The 19,578-nt window shown below is 41.7% G+C and overlaps 2 protein-coding genes across 13 annotated transcripts in view; one reads left to right on the top strand and one right to left on the bottom strand.

The window, feature by feature from the left end:
• The window catches only part of OARD1 (O-acyl-ADP-ribose deacylase 1), a gene marked incomplete at its 5' end in the record, with an annotated part of 56,018 nt that extends 55,859 nt beyond the window's left edge, over nt 1-159 (bottom strand). Inside the window, one exon of the mRNA XM_082227142.1 lies at nt 16-159. Within this exon, the coding sequence (XP_082083268.1) occupies nt 16-159 (144 nt within the window). The remainder of the gene's footprint in view (nt 1-15) is intronic.
• NFYA (nuclear transcription factor Y subunit alpha) lies at nt 120-17,796 on the top strand. 12 transcript variants are annotated; one of them, XM_082227131.1, is made up of 10 exons: nt 120-253; nt 4,269-4,387; nt 5,331-5,411; nt 8,415-8,561; nt 9,844-9,975; nt 10,139-10,244; nt 11,409-11,575; nt 11,825-11,998; nt 13,338-13,439; nt 14,736-17,796. In XM_082227131.1, exons 2-10 carry the CDS (start codon nt 4,313-4,315, stop codon nt 14,787-14,789), a joined length of 1,038 nt encoding a protein of 345 aa, XP_082083257.1. In that variant the 5' UTR covers nt 120-253; nt 4,269-4,312; the 3' UTR covers nt 14,790-17,796. The 12 variants fall into 12 exon arrangements, with proteins under 12 accessions (XP_082083257.1, XP_082083254.1, XP_082083255.1 ...); XM_082227128.1 differs by having other exon boundaries at nt 5,331-5,414; XM_082227129.1 differs by having other exon boundaries at nt 5,328-5,411.
• The last annotated feature ends 1,782 nt before the right edge of the window (nt 17,797-19,578 follow it).

Raw genomic sequence — 19,578 nt, 5'->3', positions numbered from 1 at the left:
ACGAGGCGACTTAACGAGGGAGCGCACGACTGTTCCAACAGCGCGTGCGCGCAGAGTTTCAAACCAGCGCAAGCTTCGGCGGGAGGAGCTCTTCTTGCGGCGCCTGCGCGGAGGCCACCCTCGTCTTCTCTTTGTTGGGCGTCGGGGGTTGGGCGCCATTTTGCGCGGCGGCTGAGTGGAGGCGCTGATTGGGTTTCGGGGACCGGTGGCGGAGCCAATCAGAGCGGGACCCGAACCGGGGGAGCAAGGCACGGTGAGTGCGAGCAGCCAATATGGAGCCCCCGAGCGCCGGCCCAAGAGCCGGGATTGGCGGGGCCGAGTGGCCAGTCAGAAGGCCGCGCGCGGGCTAGGGCTGGGCGAGCGCTGGGGCAGCGAGTGGACGTGGCCCGTTGGGCGCCCGGATCGTGCGCTGAGGCGGGATGGGGTAGCCGGGAGGGTCACCCCAATGGGGAGAGGACGAGGAGGGATAGTCGGTGCCGTTCCGTCCTTGGCGCGGTGCTCCCGGAGCCGCCGGAGAAACCTCTGGGATGCCCTTTTGTGGCCCTCGCTGGGTCGGGGGTGAAGTTGCTGAGGAGGAAAGTGTGGGGAGCCCAGGGGAAGTCGCGTTATGGGGGGTGGCTTTCCTGGAAGGGGGAAAGCGGCCTCCGGTTCTCCCTCCAAGCTGACACGGCTGTGCCCAGTGCGGGACTCGTCACCCTGCGTGTGGCTGCCTACCACTGCCCAACGAGGTCAGTTTTGCTCGGACGCTGATCACGGCAACCAAAGGGCTCCTCAGGGTCCCCTGTGACCCCTTCCTGCCTGTTTCTGGGCCCAGCTCTGGCCTTTGTCATAAAAAAGTACTCTTCGCTGAGACCCAGTACTGCAAGTGATAGGGCCTTTCGCTACACAAAGGCAGGCATCTCTCCCTTATTTGTCATGCTAGATTTCAGTATCTGTTAATAGCATGTTTTCTTCTCTCATATTAGAAATTTGGCCTCATTTTTTTGTGTGAATTTGATGAGGTGAGGTGGCTTTGTGATGTCCTTCCTACAGCAAAAAACAAAACTTCAGCATTAAACTTCATTTTAGCTGACATGTTTGCATTACAAAGGAGTGATCTGTCATCTGCCTGAATTACATGTTTGCAGTTCAATTATTTTTCCATTGGGTTTTGTGATAATGATCTCATTATCCTATGAATGATGTAAGAATGAAATCTAGTAGAAATCAATGGAGTTTCCTATACCTACAGGGAACAAAATGCATTATATGATTTAGGGTTGAACTGTAAGTGATGGGAGCTATATGTATTCTCTGATATGTATATAATTTCAGAATTCTAGTTAAACTTGGAGAAGACTTCTTTTAAAAAGCTGCTCATGAGGAAAGCTATTAACCATAGCTGTAGGCAATTGATAGACATTGCCAACGTGATATTCAGGCAATGTTTTTCTTGCTTTTTTGCCTTCTAGATGTAGTGCAGTAATGTTATCAAGCGTTTCTTGGTGGCCATGTTTATTGATCTTTGTGTTGATCTTAGAGAATGTAAGAATTGAAATTTAAAATGTAATCCACCCTAAATTGTGGCACTAGGTGGTTGCCAGGTACCCGATCTATCTTCATAAGGTGAGAAATCTGCAACATTATTCTGCGGGAAACAAAGAAAGAGGTGAAGACTTGGCAGTAATAGGAAGCGTCACATTCATCTGACATCTCAGCTGATGTTGGCATATATTTTGTATCAACTTAGTTATATGGTTTAATACAATATTTGCGCTTTCTGCACCTGCCATCTTTTGGGGTCCTGCTCTCCAAATTTTGTCCAAATGAATGCATGTGCAGGGCACCCTTGCTCATCATCAGCTATTCTGGAGATCATCTGGATGAGGCAGAAGTGTCCCTCCAGGGAGCTTAGTTACCAGCGAGGGAATACCTCAGTGCACCCACCCAAACAGTTGACAGGCCAAAGCTGCTGCTGGAAATAGTGGACATACAAGCAGGGGCAGGGCTGAACTAACATAGGATTCATTGGATTAACTCAGTCTAGCAGGTGGCTCAACAACCTTCTCTCCCTTACAAGCATGAACAGTAGGGTTGTGGATGCAGCAGAGGCTAGGCTGCTGCCTTAAGCCTGCTATGCAGGTGTTTGGATTGCTTCCTTAGCCAACTCCAAGATTAATCCTGAGGTGATGTGAACACTTCAGAAAAACTGAAGTGCCACCCAAATAATATTATCACACCTTTCTGATCCTGCTGTTGCTTGTTCACAGTTTACTTTGCAGCTTGGCTCTGCTGGAGGTTGCTCTAGTATCTGCTGTCAATTGGTGAGTGTGAGTTTAAGCTTAGAGTAAATTTATGTCTTCTTATCTCCAGCTTTCAGTTTCCAGTAGGTTAACAGCTGGGTTTGATTGCCTGCCTTTGACAGTGGGTTTCTGCTAGCCCTGCTTGGGTTCCAGACAGCAGTAATGCTGAGGGAGAAAGAAGTAGTAGGTAGATCAGCAAGTAGGTAGTCAGGGAAGAAGGTTCAGGAGACTCCATAGTTGGAGTTGCTTCCAGGTTACCATAGAAGCAGAAGCAGTAAGTCCATTCTGACATTAGTTGTGCAGTATGGAACCCCCTGAAAGGTGACTCTTTACCCACTGCTAATGTATCATCAGAAGACCCACAACACATAAGCAGAATATACAGTGGACTCCTTCCCAGATCAGTATTGCCCCAGTTTTGGGAAGAGCTGCAGCATAGATTTCTGCTATGTAGTCTTGTGCTTGTGTTACCTGTAGGACAGAAAAGCCCTGCTGGTGGTGCAGCTTCCACAGTTGAGTATCACTGGAACACGGCTAGGAGAGCATACATTCCATTCCCACCCCAATCCCTATTGCCTGAAACATCGCTTCTGGCAATCCTTGCTTCAAATTCTCTGTCGTATTATCTTGGGTGCAATTCTTGTTGAAAGCATTATAAATAATTGCAACAGGGCATTTTGGAGAGAAAATTACAGAGCTTGTTATAAACTTTATTACTTTGAACTACTTTAGAATGCAGTCTGTCACCTGGTGTGGTGGCGGCTGTATCTGAATTTTCAGATAGGAAATTGTTGGATAGGAGGTTGTTGGGTTAAGGCCATGGAAATAGAGTTTTGTGTCTTAAACTGTAAATGTTGCTTAATACTGCAGTTTCTACACAGTGTACCATAAGATCAGAAAACTCAAATTGCCTACGGAAAACGTATTAACCAAACACCAGATGTTATATAGGGAGGGGTCCTGCCTGATCTCATCCGGGAGGAAGCACCACAGAATTGGTTACAGCTCCTGGTGGATAAGATGTGTATCTGAATCATTAGTGGGAAAGGCATTAACAGTGAATCTCTCAAAGACCTCCGTGACTGGTCAGGAATATAACATATTGGGGTTCTTAAGGTATCCTTGTTCCAAGTTGTAAAGAGCCTTGTAAATAAATAAAATTTGTTTGTTTGTTTGTTTAATTATGCCACACTTCATCAGAAGACCACAGGATAGTTTGCAGCATACAACACAAATGTAGCATAATATCTGCAGAGCATAAGCATCAAATTAATTATATAAATACAATCCTAATAATTAGAGATACACAGTACAGTCATACTTCGAGTTGAATGTGCTTCAGGTTGAGCGCCTTCGGGTTGCGCTCCGTGGCAACCTGGAAGTAACAGAGCACGTTACTTTCGGGTTTCACCGCATGCGCAGACGCTCAAAATGACGTCGTGCGCATGCGCGGAAGCGGCAAAACACAACCCGTGCCATCGCGTCTTGCGTTCTATTCGGGATGCGAACGGGGCTCCGGAACAGATCGCATTCGCATCCCGAGATACCACTGTAAATACAGATTATCTCAACAGCAGCATAAAAGAAGAACAGAGTATCTAATATACAAAAACAGCACAAAAATATATAATGACAGGCTCTTGTAGTATGCAGATTATATGAAATGTCCAGGCAACAACCTGGGTATGCAGAATCCAAAATCTTTTATGCCAAAATCTTTTACAGCCAAACTGTATAGAAAACAAAAATGAAACTTAACCATTTAAGAAAGATGACAGCTTGTCTTTCTGAAATGCCCTTCGATAGCCACATTCACTATTTGTATTGGCTGCACAAGAGTTACCTCAAATGTATCGTGCTAAAGTTTATTTAACACTGGGATTATTTGAAGGAAAGGAGGACTCTGCTCAGGTATCCTAACACATTTGTAGTTATCATAAGTGAATTCAGATCTTGATCATTGTTGAAATCTTCTCTGCTTTTTAGGTTTCCAGTTGAGGACTGAATAGAGGATTGACACTACAAAAACAATGGAGCAGTACACAGCAAACAGCAATAGTTCAACAGAACAGATTGTGGTGCAGGCTGGACAAATTCAGCAACAGGTATGTAGCATTTGGTTCTTAAATTCTGCTTTAGAGGCCAACAATAATAGATTCTTCATTGCTAATTATTACTTTATTCAGAGATATGTGTGTGTTTTCAAAAACTCCATACCTGTTTTAAATATTAAGAATATGCAGCACAATAAATAATTGCAGGACGTTTTGTCTTTCAAACTTGTATTTTTCCAGATTGTTCCCACCCAGTACCCGAAGTGGTTCTAGTTTTCTCCAACAGTGTGTAAGCTGTTACTTTTATGAAATTTTATTATAGTCTACGGAAAAATGAATAGTTAGTGACTTATGCAGTCTTAAGTGACATCAGCATCACTCAATGAAATCTTTGTTGACTTTTTTTGTATTAGGTAGGTGTTTTGGTCATTTTTGTAAAGGTGTTATTTGTGTAGTGCTGTATTAAGATGTCCTTCAACCCAACTCTAAGCTTTAAAACACAATGTAGCAATATGTAGGTAAGGGAATAGGTGCTGTTTTAGTATGAAGTGGAAAATATAATAGACTTTTACTTCCCTTTGTCTTACCTTGCTACCATTTTCTTATGTGTATGTGCTTTTTTTCTGAGAAAAGTCCTGACATCACAATGCTAAGGCTGCACTAATTTAGGCTCCATGCAGTGAGAAAGTATTCAGAATTATTCTTGAGAGTATAAAGACCTTCAGTGGGCTATTTATTGATTTTGTGCTCCTCATGAAACCTGCAGCTCATTATAAGGAACTTTGAAGAGCTTTTATATTTTTCCTGGGGGCAACAGCAGTACAGTCTTGTTCTTTTTTCAGCCTGTGTCTCGGTCCAAACACCGGAGGTGAACCAGATAGCTCCCCTTCACAGGACTCCTTGTCCTTCTCCCTGCAGTAAGGCTATTTCTTGTCTTGAACTCTTCCTTTCCTCCTGCAAAGTTTTAAGCTCTTCCTGTTCCTGTTCCCAGCAGCAGGGCGGTGTCACTGCTGTCCAGTTGCAGACTGAGGCCCAGGTGGCATCTGCCTCAGGCCAGCAAGTCCAGACCCTCCAGGTAGTGGTGTCCTATCTGTTGTGTTTATGTGAGCACTGCATGAATCACCCCATCACCTCATGTTTGATGCTGTGTTTGCACTGGGGCTTGAAATAGGAACAGAAAAATAGTGGCAGTTTACTTGCTCTGTAACCGGTTATGGCTTATGCTAACAGTAGAGAACATTAGAGTTAACATGGTTGGAACTGACCTTGCAGATAAAAATGCATGCAGCAAGTCCAGATCCATGAAACTTCTACTTCGCAAATACAAAGATGAGTAACCCTTTCTTATAGCCTCTCTTTGGGAAGGAAAATCTAGATGAAATTACCGTATTTTTCACCCTATAGGACACACTTTTCCCCCTCCAAAAATGAAGGGGAAATCTGTGTGCGTCCTATGGGGCGAATGCAGGCTTTCGCTGAAGCGTGGAGAGCGAGAGGGGTCGGTGCGCACCGACCCCTCTTGCTCTCCAGGCTTCAGGAAGCTATCAGCAAGCCTGGGGAGCCTGCGGATAGCAGCCTGCTGCACGGAGCGTGGGGCATGCCGAAGCAGAGCGCCTCGCACTTCGGGCAGATATCCGCGGCTAGGAGGGGTGAATAATTTTTTCCCCCTTTATTCCCCCCCCAAAAAAAACCTAGGTGCGTCCTATGGGCCAGTGCGTCCAATAGGACGAAAAATACGGTATGCAGGTTGAGAGAGTGACAGATTCCCCTCACCCAGTCCGTTGTTTGAAGAAGACACACTTTTTTAAAGAAAATTAAAAAAAAATCTTGCCTGACCAGTATAGATAATGGATTGTTTCTGTTCTAATCAGAAAATCTGTAAACTAGATTTTTTAAAAAAAATGAAACAAATGACATCCATTGGAGGTATTATTTCAAACCCTGGTTTGTGCTCTGTGAAACTATTAATGTCATTGTGAACATCATCTCATTTGGTTAAATATGGCAGGATTGCTGTGGATGTTTTTATTTCTTTTCTTGAATGGTGTTGTTTGTTTCTAATTTGGCTTGAATTGACTTGGGGTTGTTGTTTTTTTGCTTGTTGGAGCATTTGAATTAGTATTCAGTAATTTATTATTCTGAGTGGTGAACTAATTAAAACGGCTTGCTTGCATTTGCTTGACTTCGCCTGGATTATATATTTTGTTCCTCTTCTGCTCTCCAATCTGTCATTCTAAGACTGTGGAAAACTTTATTGTAGAATTTGAGAAAGGTAGAGTTGACTTTTGTTGATTTCTACAGCAGATATATTTGTCAATACACATCTCACTTTAGCTTTATTTTCTTCTGTTTTCGACTACTCTTTCATTTCCTAAATGAAATGTAACTCTACATGAACTAGTCCAAAGCCCATTCATTCATAAGAACATTTCTTGTGTCAGGATAATGGTCCATAAAACTCTGGCTTTTCCCTCACAGCACAAGCTAACAATTTAGGTTTCAAGGTAGCTCACATAGTAATCAAAGCTCCTAAAGGCAAATTAGAGTACTATATGTGTCATACTCCATTCTCATAATTTCAAGGGACTACTTGGAACTGTTTGCCTATTCACTACTGAGTTCATGTATTGCTGTTGGCATATACAACCTCAAACAACCTTGGACTCGGATGCCTAGCAGATCTCCTCCCCCTATACAGTGGTGCCCCGCAAGACGAATGCCTCGCAAGACGGAAAACTCGCTAGACGAAAGAGTTTTCCGTTTTGGATGTGCTTCGCAAAACGAATCTCCTATGGGCTTGCTTCGCAAGACGAAAATGTCTTGCGAGTTCCTGCGGGTTTTTTCCCCTCCCCCCCCCTTTTCTAAGCCGCTTATCAGCTGATCCGATAAGCCGCTAAAAGCCGCTAATAGCGCTAATCCGTCAATGGGCTTGCTTCGCAAGACGAAAAAACCGCTAGACGAAGAGAATCACAGAACAGATTCTTTTCGTCTTGCGAGGCACCACTGTACATACCCATGATCAGTTTGTTAAGAGTTTCCTGATTATAACACAATCAGTGGAATGCCACCTTTTGACATCTAAAAGGCTGGCCTTCAGGTTGAGACATCTTCCCACCTGCAGTCCATGAGCTGGAAAGTAGTTATATTTAAATACTTATTGAAAACACACTTTTATGCAGGCTTCCCCTGGATTCTAAAGTTTACTGCCCTGTTCTGTTGATAGGGGTATTAAGCGATCTAGTTATTTATTTTTATGGTAAGTAGTAATATTTTGCTCTGGATATTTTATTTAAACCTCTTGGGGTTCATTTATATTAAATGATATAAAATATATCTTAGAAATCATATATCTAGTTTATTAACTTATTTACTATGTGAGTTGCCTGGAGACCTCAGTGATTAGGTAGTGTTTGTCTCTCCCCTGAGCTTCGGTTGCTTCATGTTGCAAACTGCTACATAAGATGGGCAGAGGTGAAAACACTCTTGGTCTTCCTTTTTCCCAACATGGCTGAGGGCAGAGCTACATGTTACAGACCATGTGGAGCTACTGCCAAAAACAGTGAAGTGAGATCTGGCCTGTGAAAGCTAATGTCAGCTTTCATAAATGTGGTGCCTTCAAGTTGTTTTCATCTACAACTCGCATCATTGGGCTGGTGGGAGTTGTAGTCTACAGCATCCGTTGAACACTAGGTTGACAAAGGCTGCCTTGTGCTACATTTGATGTGCTGAGGGATATATTGTTTAATGAGTTAGTGAGATATGCAAACTTGAGTTCCTTACAGAGTTTCAGGTCTCTGGCTATATAGGCCATTTGCTTTATCTTTTATCAGCATAGGCATTGGTGGTGAATTATTTCTTTCTCTTAGATTTGATGTAATTGTGCATTTAAGAAATTCCCTGAACCAAACATTTTAAAGTCATCAGTGCTGGAAGTTTGAGCCTGAGGTGATGCATGAACAAAACTTCATTACTGCTGTATTTGGGGCCTTCTGCACAATGCTTGAACGGTAGATCATAATGCAAGAGGCTTATTGGACTTTTATTTCATTGTGGTTCTCCCTTTTGTCCATTTCTTTAGGTCCAGGGCCAGCCACTGATGGTACAAGTGAGTGGAGGCCAGCTGATCACATCAACTGGTCAGCCAATCATGGTACAGGCTGTACCTGGGAGTCAAGGTCAGACCATTATGCAAGTTCCAGTTTCAGGATCACAAGGACTTCAGCAGGTTAGTATGCCCAAATCTATGAGCTGTAATAAAAGCCAGCAGTGGCTTGCTGGATACCACAAGGAAGCTCACTAAGCGCATTAACAAAGGCAGCCATCACTTGCTGTTTGACCTCATCATCTGGTGATCAGATATATGATGCTGCTTCTCACACAGGCCTATTTTTCATTGTCTTAGCTAGCAGCTATTGGTATTCTTGGTGTATTAGTTTAATTCCTTTTAAGAACCATCTGAGCTGCTGGGGGCAAATACAATATAGGAATTATGTGTGAAATATGATATATAATAGAAATTACAGGAAATTGGCTTTAGAAGAGACCTTCACTTCTTAACATAATTTTAGCTGTGTTTCATACAGTAGTATTTGTGTAAAGTCACAGCAATTTTTACCAGGTTTTGCATTGTGAACATTGCTCCTGAATTGCACCTCTTCATAGTAACATCTCCAATGTGCCTTGCTTTGCAGAAATTAATGGATTTCATAAATTTTAGTTTCTTGCCATATAGAGGTGCATTCAGAAGAAATATTTGTCTTGCTGTGCTGAAATGATAGGAAGGGCCTTTACTGGTAGAAGCTTCCTATGTTAAAAATGAATGTGAAAACTGAATTATAGAGAAGAAAAACTTTTCAAGTATACGTAAAAGATTTTCCACCTGCCTGGAAACTAAATAACCCAGTTTATGGTCTAACAGCAAAGACAGCAATAGCTTAAGAAAGTATTAGTAGAGAGAACCGCTGCCACTTGCCCTTGTAGTGTTTCACTCCTGGGAGAATGAAAAGTTTTTTGTTTTGTTTTTTAGGCCTTCCTCTGATCCAGCTGTAGATTTTCTCTGGGTTGCTCCCACCACTAGGGTCCCAGTTTTTCAGTTCTATATTAGAGGAAGACAAAGAAGTTGCCACTTTTCTTTCAAGCTGGTTGCTTTATCTACAATACTGTCTTGTATCATATGCATGGTTGTGTTTGCTTAGGACTGAAAGGGAGAGATTTTGTTGCTGAAATGTGATAACTGGCTCCTAGGATTTTAAAGTATTGTTCTAGCCCTGCTATTTAATAGTCCTATTGTTACAGTCCTGATGGGATATAGTAAGTGGCACAGACGAATCTCCCATCTTTGCTTTATCATTGAACGGAAGTAATTTCTGCCTCCATTTTAAAGGTATTAGTACCGGATTTGATTTTACATGTTTTGATTGTCTTAGCCTAATATATACTGTCAATATTAAGTTTAGCTTCATTAGATTTATCTGATTATTCTGTCCTGCTGATTCTTCCTTTCACAGATTCAGTTGGTCCAGCCTGGTCAGATTCAGATTCAGGGTGGTCAAGCAGTGCAAGTTCAGGGTCAGCAGGGCCAGACTCAGCAAATCATCATCCAGCAGCCACAGACAGCAGTTACTGCTGGCCAGACACAGGTAACATAAAAGAGGAAGATTGCAGGGGGCACTGAGGGAAATGAAACAAACAAGAATGCTGATCTTGGCACATCTGAATTGCAATGTGAAGTTAGGAAGTCCCAAGGCATTGTAGTTTTGCATTGCTTAGTGTTTCATCTCATGGGATGTTTTTAATTTGCAGACACAGCCACAAATTGCAGTTCAGGGACAACAAGTAGCCCAGACGGCAGAGGGACAGACAATTGTCTATCAACCCGTTAATGCTGATGGAACAATTCTTCAACAAGGTAGGAATTCTACATGCCACAGTATACTATTTCACTTTCTTTTTTTAAAAAAAATTGACGGTTACCAGAGCAAGATACATACTGTTTGCTTTTTTAATAGCCTTTAGGCACCAAAGTGATGCCATTAAAACTGATGAACGTTTTTAACTCTGTTTTGTAAGGATCATTGTACCAATAACCTACAATTCTATGTTCATAGTTACAACATTTGTATACTCAGGAAGGAATGTGCAATTATGAAAGAGTGTGGGATGTTTATCCCATGGTGTCTGTTGTGTGGTTTCTGAAGTGAAACTCAAAAGTCCCAGTCTCCTGAAATACCAAAATAGGTTTTTTTCCCCCCTGAATGCATTTTAAATAAAAGGACACATTCTACTCATGTAAAAACATGCTGATTCCTGGACCGTCCGTAAGCCGGATTGAGAAGGCGATTGGGCCGCATCCGGGCCTTAGGTTCCCTACCCCTGGGCTAGGGCTTGCCGATCAGAAGGTTCAAATACCCGCCACAGGGTGAGCTCCCATTGCCCGGTCCCAGCTCCTGCCAACTTAGCAGTTTGAAAGTACGCCCCAAAGTGCAAGTAGTACCGCTCCCACAGGAAGGTAAACAGCGTTTCCATGCGCTGCTCTGGTTTCGTCAGAAGCGGCTTAGTCATGCTGGCCACATGACCCGGAAAAACTGTCTGTGGACAAACGCTGGCTCCCTCGGCCTGTAAAGCGAAACCCCGTCTGCGATTGGACTTAACTGTCAGGGGTCCTTTACCTTTTAGATAAGTCCCATTTCTCAGTTATGGCTGATAGTCCTTCAGATACCCATCCTTCATGAATGAACATGCAATTCCCTTTTAAAGCCATCCAATCTAGACGCTGCTGCCTCTTGCGGTGATGGTGTTAGTTCAGTTATTTACCAAGGGGAAGTTAAAATCTTCATACTCCATCTCTTGCATTCTTATCTGGGGGTGGGAAGGCAGAAGTCTTTATTTTTGTGTTGTATGAGGAGCACATGGATGTGGATTAATCTATTAATATATCTGGGGGGAAATCTCATTTTTTCAAGTCCACAGGCAAATTTCAGGGCAGAGTGAATAAAATCCGAAGTGGGACTAATTATGTTCCCTTCATCTTTGTGTTTGTGTTTGTGTATGTTTTTGTTTTTGTTCCTTAAAGTTACAGTCCCTGTTACAGGCATGATCACCATCCCAGCAGCCAGTTTGGCTGGAGCACAAATAGTTCAGACTGGCGCCAACACCAACACAACCAGCAGTGGACAAGGAACTGTAACTGTGACGCTGCCTGTTGCTGGAAATGTGGTTAATTCAGGTGGAATGGTCATGGTGCGTATTGCCTTTTTCTAATTATCCCATTTCTTTGCTGAATCTAATGCACTGAATCTGTAGAATAAATGATTTATTCCACTTGGCAGCCTTTTGCTTTGCTCATAATGGGAGCAGGGGTTTATAGATTTTAGGAAGTTATATTTGATCTTTGGCTTTCTGTAAGGTATATTCAGGACTACATTGAATTGAATATGGTGTGGAGAGATGTATTCATTTTAACTAATCTCTTTCCTTCCCTTGATGCAGATGGTACCTGGTGCTGGATCAGTGCCAGCCATCCAGAGAATACCTTTGCCTGGAGCTGAGATGCTTGAAGAGGAGCCATTGTATGTGAATGCGAAACAGTACCATAGGATTTTGAAGAGGAGGCAAGCAAGAGCTAAGCTGGAAGCCGAAGGGAAAATTCCAAAAGAGAGGAGGGTAAGGCTATGATCTAACGTTCATAAGAGGCAGAGAAACAGTAACATTTACTGTGTGTCCTTAAAATTGCCTATGTTACCTTTAAAGCCCTATATGGCCTAGGACCCTCGTACCTACGGGACCGCCTCTCTTGGTATGCCCCACAGAGAAACCTACGGTCTTCAAATAAAAACATCTTGAAGGTCCCAGGCCACAGAGAAGTTAGGCTGGCCTCAACTAGAGCCAGGGCTTTTTCGGCTGTGGCTCCGATCTGGTGGAACACTCTGTCACAAGAGACCAGGGCCCTGCGGGACTTGACATCCTTCCGCAGGGCCTGCAAGACAGAGCTGTTCCACCAGGCCTTTGGCCAGGGCACAGCCTGACTCCCTCCCTCGGCAATCTTCGCAGAGCTCTGGCCCAATGGTTGCTAGTGGCTTGAATTAATTAATTTTTATAATGAATGATTTTAGAATGTTGTTTATGTTGTACCTTTGTACTGTTTTGTTGTTGTTAGCCGCCCTGAGCCCGGCTTCGGCTGGGGAGGGCGGGATATAAATAAAATTTATTATTATTATTATTATTATGTTCCTATTATAGAAATTCCTCTCATTTTCCTCTGCTTAGTTACAGTAGACTTCAAATATTTTAACCATACTGGGTTCAAAGAACATGCTTTCTGGACTTGGCCACCAGAAGCTTTCTTCCTTATATCACTGAAGCAGAATTAGTCCTGGGTTCATTTAGACATAGTATAAATTATTGATTTGGAAAATGTTGGTTGGCAGCTCACTGTTTAAAGGGCTATTCTCCTAAAAATTAAGGAGAACTACATCTAGTCAATGTGGAGAACAACTTTACACTTGCTGCAGCTGATGGTTCCCTGATAGCCCCATCAACTTGAGGCATGGGGACATGGCACAGGCTGCCACAGCCATGACTATTTTAAAACTGAGATAAATTATTTTATTTATATTTACCATAATTTCAATTAGATTGAAAGTTTTAATACATGTTCTTAGAAGTTTGAGCAGGGGACTGGAGTGTTCTTTCCCCTCTTGGTTTCATTTGGAGGCAAAGAATAGGCGGGGGTGTTTGCTCTTTGACCTCAAGTCATCAAATCTTTGTTGTGGCAAAGTCCTGCTGAAACTAACAGAACAGGTTAGCTACAACTAAAGTTCCATTGCTTTCAACGAGCTGGAGTGGGGCTTTTGTGTCTCGCTGCATTTCCATGTTGTAGATTTGGAAGAGTTCTTTTGCATTTTGCGCCTGCTTTCTGCTTGTAGTACAAAGTGGATGATCTAGTCACACACTTGTATATGGGATCACTTACATCCTTACAACTTTGTGGTTTTCTGTGCAGAAATACCTGCATGAGTCCCGACACCGTCATGCCATGGCAAGGAAGCGGGGGGAAGGTGGACGGTTTTTTTCACCGAAAGAAAAGGATAGCCCCCACATGCAGGTGAGCAAAACTTTCCTCTTTGTTTTAATCACAGTTTGCATACATATGCTTCCAATTTATTTGCAGCCAGTTCCAAGAAACCCTCTTTGCAACATCTCTAATAACTTTGCTAAGATTGCAGACCTAGTTTCAAAGTACTTGTGATTCTTCCTGGTTCCCACTGAGGCTTTCAGAGAGATCTCCCAACCCTGTTAAGTTACAAGTAACTTTGGTTGGTATTCAATGCTGTCCATGCAAAAGCAGAACAGACTTCTGTTCCTGCAGTAAGCAGGGCTTCGCTACTCTCTCATCCCCTCTGCACACCTTCACAGTCTGCTCTGGAGATCTGTGGGACCATCAAACAGATTTTGTAAGGAGAAGAGAGGGTAGTGAAGGCCTGCTGAACAAGTGGAAATCAGTTCATGCAGTGTTGGATTTTGCCCTCTGTGGAGATGTGATCCACTTTAGAAAATACTCCTCTTATGGTAAAGACTAGAATTGATCTGGGATGGTTCAGCATTTCAAGTTTTAGGGGCTATACTTTCTGGGACATATAGCTGTGGGCACTGGTACAATACCACTTAATAATCTGGCACACACAAAATACTCTTAATTTCTAATATACTCTTTTAAAAAATAACATAATAATGCTCTTGTACAATACTAGTTGCATCATTATACAGACAAGCTTGTGACCAACAAAACATTGGTTTGAAGCTGTCGCTGATAAGATTCAACGCCAGTTTTAAAGATTACAAACTAATCTGGTTTGTTTTATAGAATTGCTTTTACTTTTCACGGTAGGTGGGGAAGCAATCTGACTACTGCTTATTAGCTACATGGGCTGCATCATGGTTGATCTGAAATATTCTGATTCCCTTTGCTCCGGATAGGCCAAAACCTATTAGGAGCTGTATGACTGACATGTTTCAAAATGTAAACTGTAGCACAAAACTCTTACTAGGTACTTCTTCTTTCAGAGAGACTCCTTTGGTAGTTCTGACACCCTCAGAAATGCAGAGAATGATGACTCGAGAGAGAGCTTTTAACCTAACCTGTGCTGCGTTTGTCTAGAACTGTTTTACTTGTTTGAATTGTATGATTAAACCTACCTTCAGTCCTTATGGTGAAGAGCGGGTTAAAAATAATACAAACAAACCCACACTTTCCTCCACATCTAGTTCAGTGCTATAGCCACAGCACTAAACAGTTGGGTGTCTACCTTAAAGGGCAGGCTGTTGTTGTTTGTATTTAAATGCTATTATGAAGAGGCTGCAGGTTACAAAACTGTTCTTTCCCCCCTCCTCATCTGTATAGGATCCTAGCCAGGCAAACGAAGAAGCAATGACACAGATGATTAGAGTATCCTAACAGCCAGCTAAAGAACAGAGCGTCTGGACTAATATCTTGTGTCTCTGGAACTGTTCCCTATCCTACCTATCAAACTTCTGAATGGGAAAATTTGCCATATGCACAGCCTGTTCTCGTTTTAAGAACAAATGCCACACTCTCAGTGAGTGGTTTGTCTTAGACTTTTAACTGCAGTGGACTCAGCACATGGAAACACCTATGAACCCACCCAGTTCAGACCAGGGAGTTGAAAAGTCAGACTCAACAGAGCTTTAACATCCTTGACAATAAGTGTGGCACAGCTTGAAACTGCCACTGCCTCAGCAATAACTAGCAGGTTGAAATAGGGCTAGTTACACCATTTGGAAGCCAAGGCTCTTGAACCACACAGGAATGCTAATATTTGAAGCAGCCAGAGCTCAATGTAGCTGCCTTGGTCCCCGCTGCTCCCCACAACCTCAGATTTTATATTTTCTGGTAATGCATCTTTCCACTGCAGAAGCATCTTCTGTAATAGAACTCTTGACACGACACAGAAAGTTTTTCTCAGCGTACTGACCTACATAAACTGTCTCCAACTATTTGTGACAGAATTAATCCATTATCACAAAGTATTGGGAAGTTAGAAGACAGTTAATGGGTAATGCATGCATGTTCCAATGGATAGCAGAGAAATTGTATAGTGGCCCAGGGGACAGTCATGGGTCGTTGGGGGAAGGGGGTGGGGATAGATCTTGGTGTCAGAGCTAGTAATGTGTGTCAGTTAAAGTTCACTGACATGCTGTTCCTGCAGGCTGAGAAATGCACATCTTCTGAAATGCACATACTTGCCGCTGTCTTTGGTGCAGTTGTTTCTCCAATATCAGAGCATTAGATACGGTGTTGTGAGCATTAGTCAGGATGTGACACATACTTTGCCCTAACCAAACCCTATGTTGTTAACATCCTCCTGTAGCTCAGATTGCATTGTCCACGAGAATTAACGTGAACAGTCCTCTCAAGCTTTTTATTTAATCATCTCTGTAAAATGGCACTTAATTCTGTAACCTTTGTTTTCTGTTCTGAGGGACTTTTTCCTCATTTTGATTGTTTATCATTATGTTTATCATTATTGGATTGTTAATCATTACGAGAAGTGACAAAAAAAGAAATGGAGTTTCTTTCTGCCAAGCATCACTTGCTACCTTTTCCACTTCTCCCAAGATTTTCTTTCTTCCCTTATTGCTACTTGCTTGGGCAATGCCATGAGGTCCAGCTAGCACTATTTTATGTTCTTTTATATTCACAGGCTTATGTTTAAGCCTGCATTGCTTACCGAGATTGAGAGTGAAGGAGGATTGGAGGAGGCTCGTCTCTGAAAGATGGGAGACGAACTACAGTAGCAAGACTGAGGGGCTGCATAAAAAAGAAGGTGCCTGGAAGTTGACTGTTAAGTTTTTAAGAGGGATCTCATGGCATCAGAACAGGTGTCATGAGGTGGCCCTTCCTAGTTAAAAAAAGTAGAACTCATTCGTCACTTGATTTGAAATAGCTTGTATATGGGCACCTTCACAAGGCCCCCTTTTCATGACATAAAAAGATAATAATTCAGGAGAGTGGGTTTGAGAGAAAATAATTGGTACTAGTATATCAGCAGAGATTGCTTATCCAGTGGACTAGAACAGTGCAGCTTTCAGATTGGCTAACTTAATTCCAACCAATGAAATGTTAAGACAACCAATATGCAAGTGTGATGTCAAACTCTAGAATGCGTTTGGAGAAAACAACGTAAAGTGGGATGTGGAGCAGAGTTTAAGCTATTTATCACCATGCTGTACATGGTGTTCCAGTGCTCTAACATAAGTTATTGTAAGCAAAGGTGTGCACTTTTTTTGTATCAACTGCACTTATCCTTTTAAGCCTTTGTGCAGGTTGCATGTTTCTAAACCTTTTTGTTTTTAATCCCCACTAGCCTTTCTGTTTGCTTCTTTGCATTTGCCAGCATCCTGGGTGCCTTTGATTACCATTGTAGGTTTCTTCAGCAGGCTATTTCCATGTCATCTAGTGTTTCTTTTCACTGGTTTTACAATAAAATATCCAGTCTTAGTGAAGGAACAGTGAATACTTTTTTAAATACTGTTTTTCAGTTGTAAATATCTAAACCATTGGTACGTTCTGAGATACTGATAGACATGGTGAGGAGGAAATACTGTATAGTCTAAATTAAAGATGTTTCTCCATGTGTTTCCCTTTTCAGTATCAGTTTTATCACTGCAGACTGGGATGGTAAGGGAATCAAGGTTCTCCTAATTCTTTGTGTTTGTAAAATCATAATATGACATTTGCATCTTTAAAAAGACCAAGCCATCGCTACCTTTTTCAACCTAAAAACAAAAACAAAAAACGCTCTTTGATACCTATATGTAGATGGTGCAGACACCTTTTTAATTTTTGGTCTATAGTTAGGTTTTTCTGTAATGGTGTAAAATGTCCTGATAGGATCTATTATACCAATGTCTTAGACTTAATGTGTGTAGGTCAAACTTATTTCAAAATATTTGTTAATATTAGGAGTCTCAAACTGCAACGTGTTGCAAAATGTTCTGTTCCTGGATAAAAAACTAAAAGCAGAAGTAATGCCAAGTGCAAGCTCTTAATTGGAAATTAAAAATCAGGCTATGAAATATTTAATTGGGGATAGACTTAAGGAATAAAGCTGGAGTGGGTTTGAAGAAAATGTAAATTCTTCTATTGATCTATAAAACACTGGAACATTGAGCCCATTTAAAGCGGTTTGATACTTAAGGGTTGGCGTAGAAACCTCCAAGGCTAAACTTCTACAAATATTTTGCATGTAAAAAAAAAATCAGTTTCTTGGGTTGTGAATGGGGATTGGAGTATTGATATTTGTGAAACCGTAAGGCAAAGTTTGTACATAGTTCAAAAGTTTATAATTTTTTATGCTGCATTTTGAAGTGTATTTTGTCTTTAATAGATACAACTGTAAGTACTGTGTACACTATTCAGCCAATAAAATGTTTATAAAATATGCTGTTGACTTCGAGTCTGATTACTATTTATCATTATTTGTAATCACTTACAGTATAATCACTCATGCATCATTTGGAACTGCACTCCTGCTCAGCAATTGAGAAGAAATAAATAACTAAATACCAGAGCCAGCGGGTGGGGTATCATTCCTCCTGAGAAGGTGAAATGCTTGCCCTGATGATGAAACAATTGCCTTAGCATGATGTTGAATTCCTCCTGCAATCTAGGGGTATAGTAAGAATTTGGACATGCATTGTTTTTAATATGCTATAGTTTGCATTGAGCATAAGACTTTGACTGCAGCTAAAAGATTCCAGCGAAGGTATAGGAGCAGCTGGATTGCATTGTGGGCGTGCGCCATCTAATTGCTGCCCCATTTTTTTCAAAATAGCGTGCTGGGAAACTGAAGTTTGTTTCCACATGAGCAAGGGGATTTGGGGTGTAGAGAAAGGAAGCATTCAAATTATAAAGCCCACACCCGTAGCCTGGAGTGGAACAATTCAGAAAGAGCTGCATCACATCAGTCACAGACATGAGGTGTCAGCTTGAGGCACAAGTTGAATCAGGGTGACGAATTCCTGCTGCTCTCGTTTTATTTTCTGACCCATCAGTAGCTATTCTGATACCTATCCTTCCAAGTTTATAACACACAAATATATTAAAGCCTAGCATTGATGGATAGGATATATAAAACAGGTATGGATAACTAATACCTACAAGAGCCTAGTAGATGAATTTGTCATCTAATCATGTACTTAAACCACCGTGAAGTATAACAACTTAGGGTCTGATATATGGGCGTAAATCCATTTTATAAAATATCGCTGCATGATCTCTCGTTCATGGGGTTTGCAATTTCACAAACTATAATGGAATATAGATTATGTAATAAAAAAGGTTTACAAGAGACATTTTTGGAATTCGGAGTTTGAAAGATTGTGTCCAAGAGCTTGCCTCTCTCACAACTTGGTGCCACACAAACTTTGTGGCTTTGCTCTGTTGGACTTCTATTTCCTTATCTTCCATCCCCGTTAACTGTTCCTGAGGGAATAATTGGCAGAAGAAATAAATGTCTGAGAAGTCATGATTACGTCAGTTAAAATGAAAATGCAACGTAATATCTTTTAATTGGATCAACTTATGTTTCTGAAGAGTCCACACACATTCCTGTATTATAGCGTGTGTAGCTGTGTAGAATGCCTCTAAGCTGTGGAAACAGGTCATCCGTTTTAAGGAAAACAGGTCATCTGTTTTAAGGAAAATGTGATGTGCAAGTTGGCACATGCAGAAGCATTCAATGTTGACAAGGTTTACCCCTCTGGTTTCCTGTGTGTTCCCCATCATTGTCATGTGGACAGAAGGTTTCACTACTTAGCAGCAGCTTCAAGGTGCTTTGCTGCATAATATTAGTAAATAATAGTACTTCTATAGCACCAAGTGCAGTTTGGTATGGTGTTTGTACAACACTGATTATGAAAGTGTATAAAGCAATGTATTTTTTTATTTGCGGTTAACTCTACTTCATTGTTGAGCAAGCTAGTGTAGTCCACTGAATAGTGAGCCAATCTTGGGACTCTGGAGTTTTTGTTCATTAGCTCTCATAAGTCCTTGCCTTTCAGATTCCCATCTGTAAAACGGGAATGTTGCGACAACAAAATTCCCTTATTTTTGAATGGTGAATCAGCTTGCATGCCTAAAATGTGTTATTCACAAACTCAACAAATCCTTTGTTTCATGCTTCCTGTTCGTTTTATTTTATAGTGCCATCTATTTTGAAAAA

This window comes from Podarcis vaucheri (genome assembly GCF_965113315.1).
Source record: "Podarcis vaucheri genome assembly, chromosome: 6".
In the NCBI taxonomy this organism is placed as follows: Eukaryota; Metazoa; Chordata; class Lepidosauria; order Squamata; family Lacertidae; genus Podarcis; species Podarcis vaucheri.
Note: the sequence above shows the minus strand (reverse complement) of the source record. Positions and strands in the feature narration are given on the sequence as shown.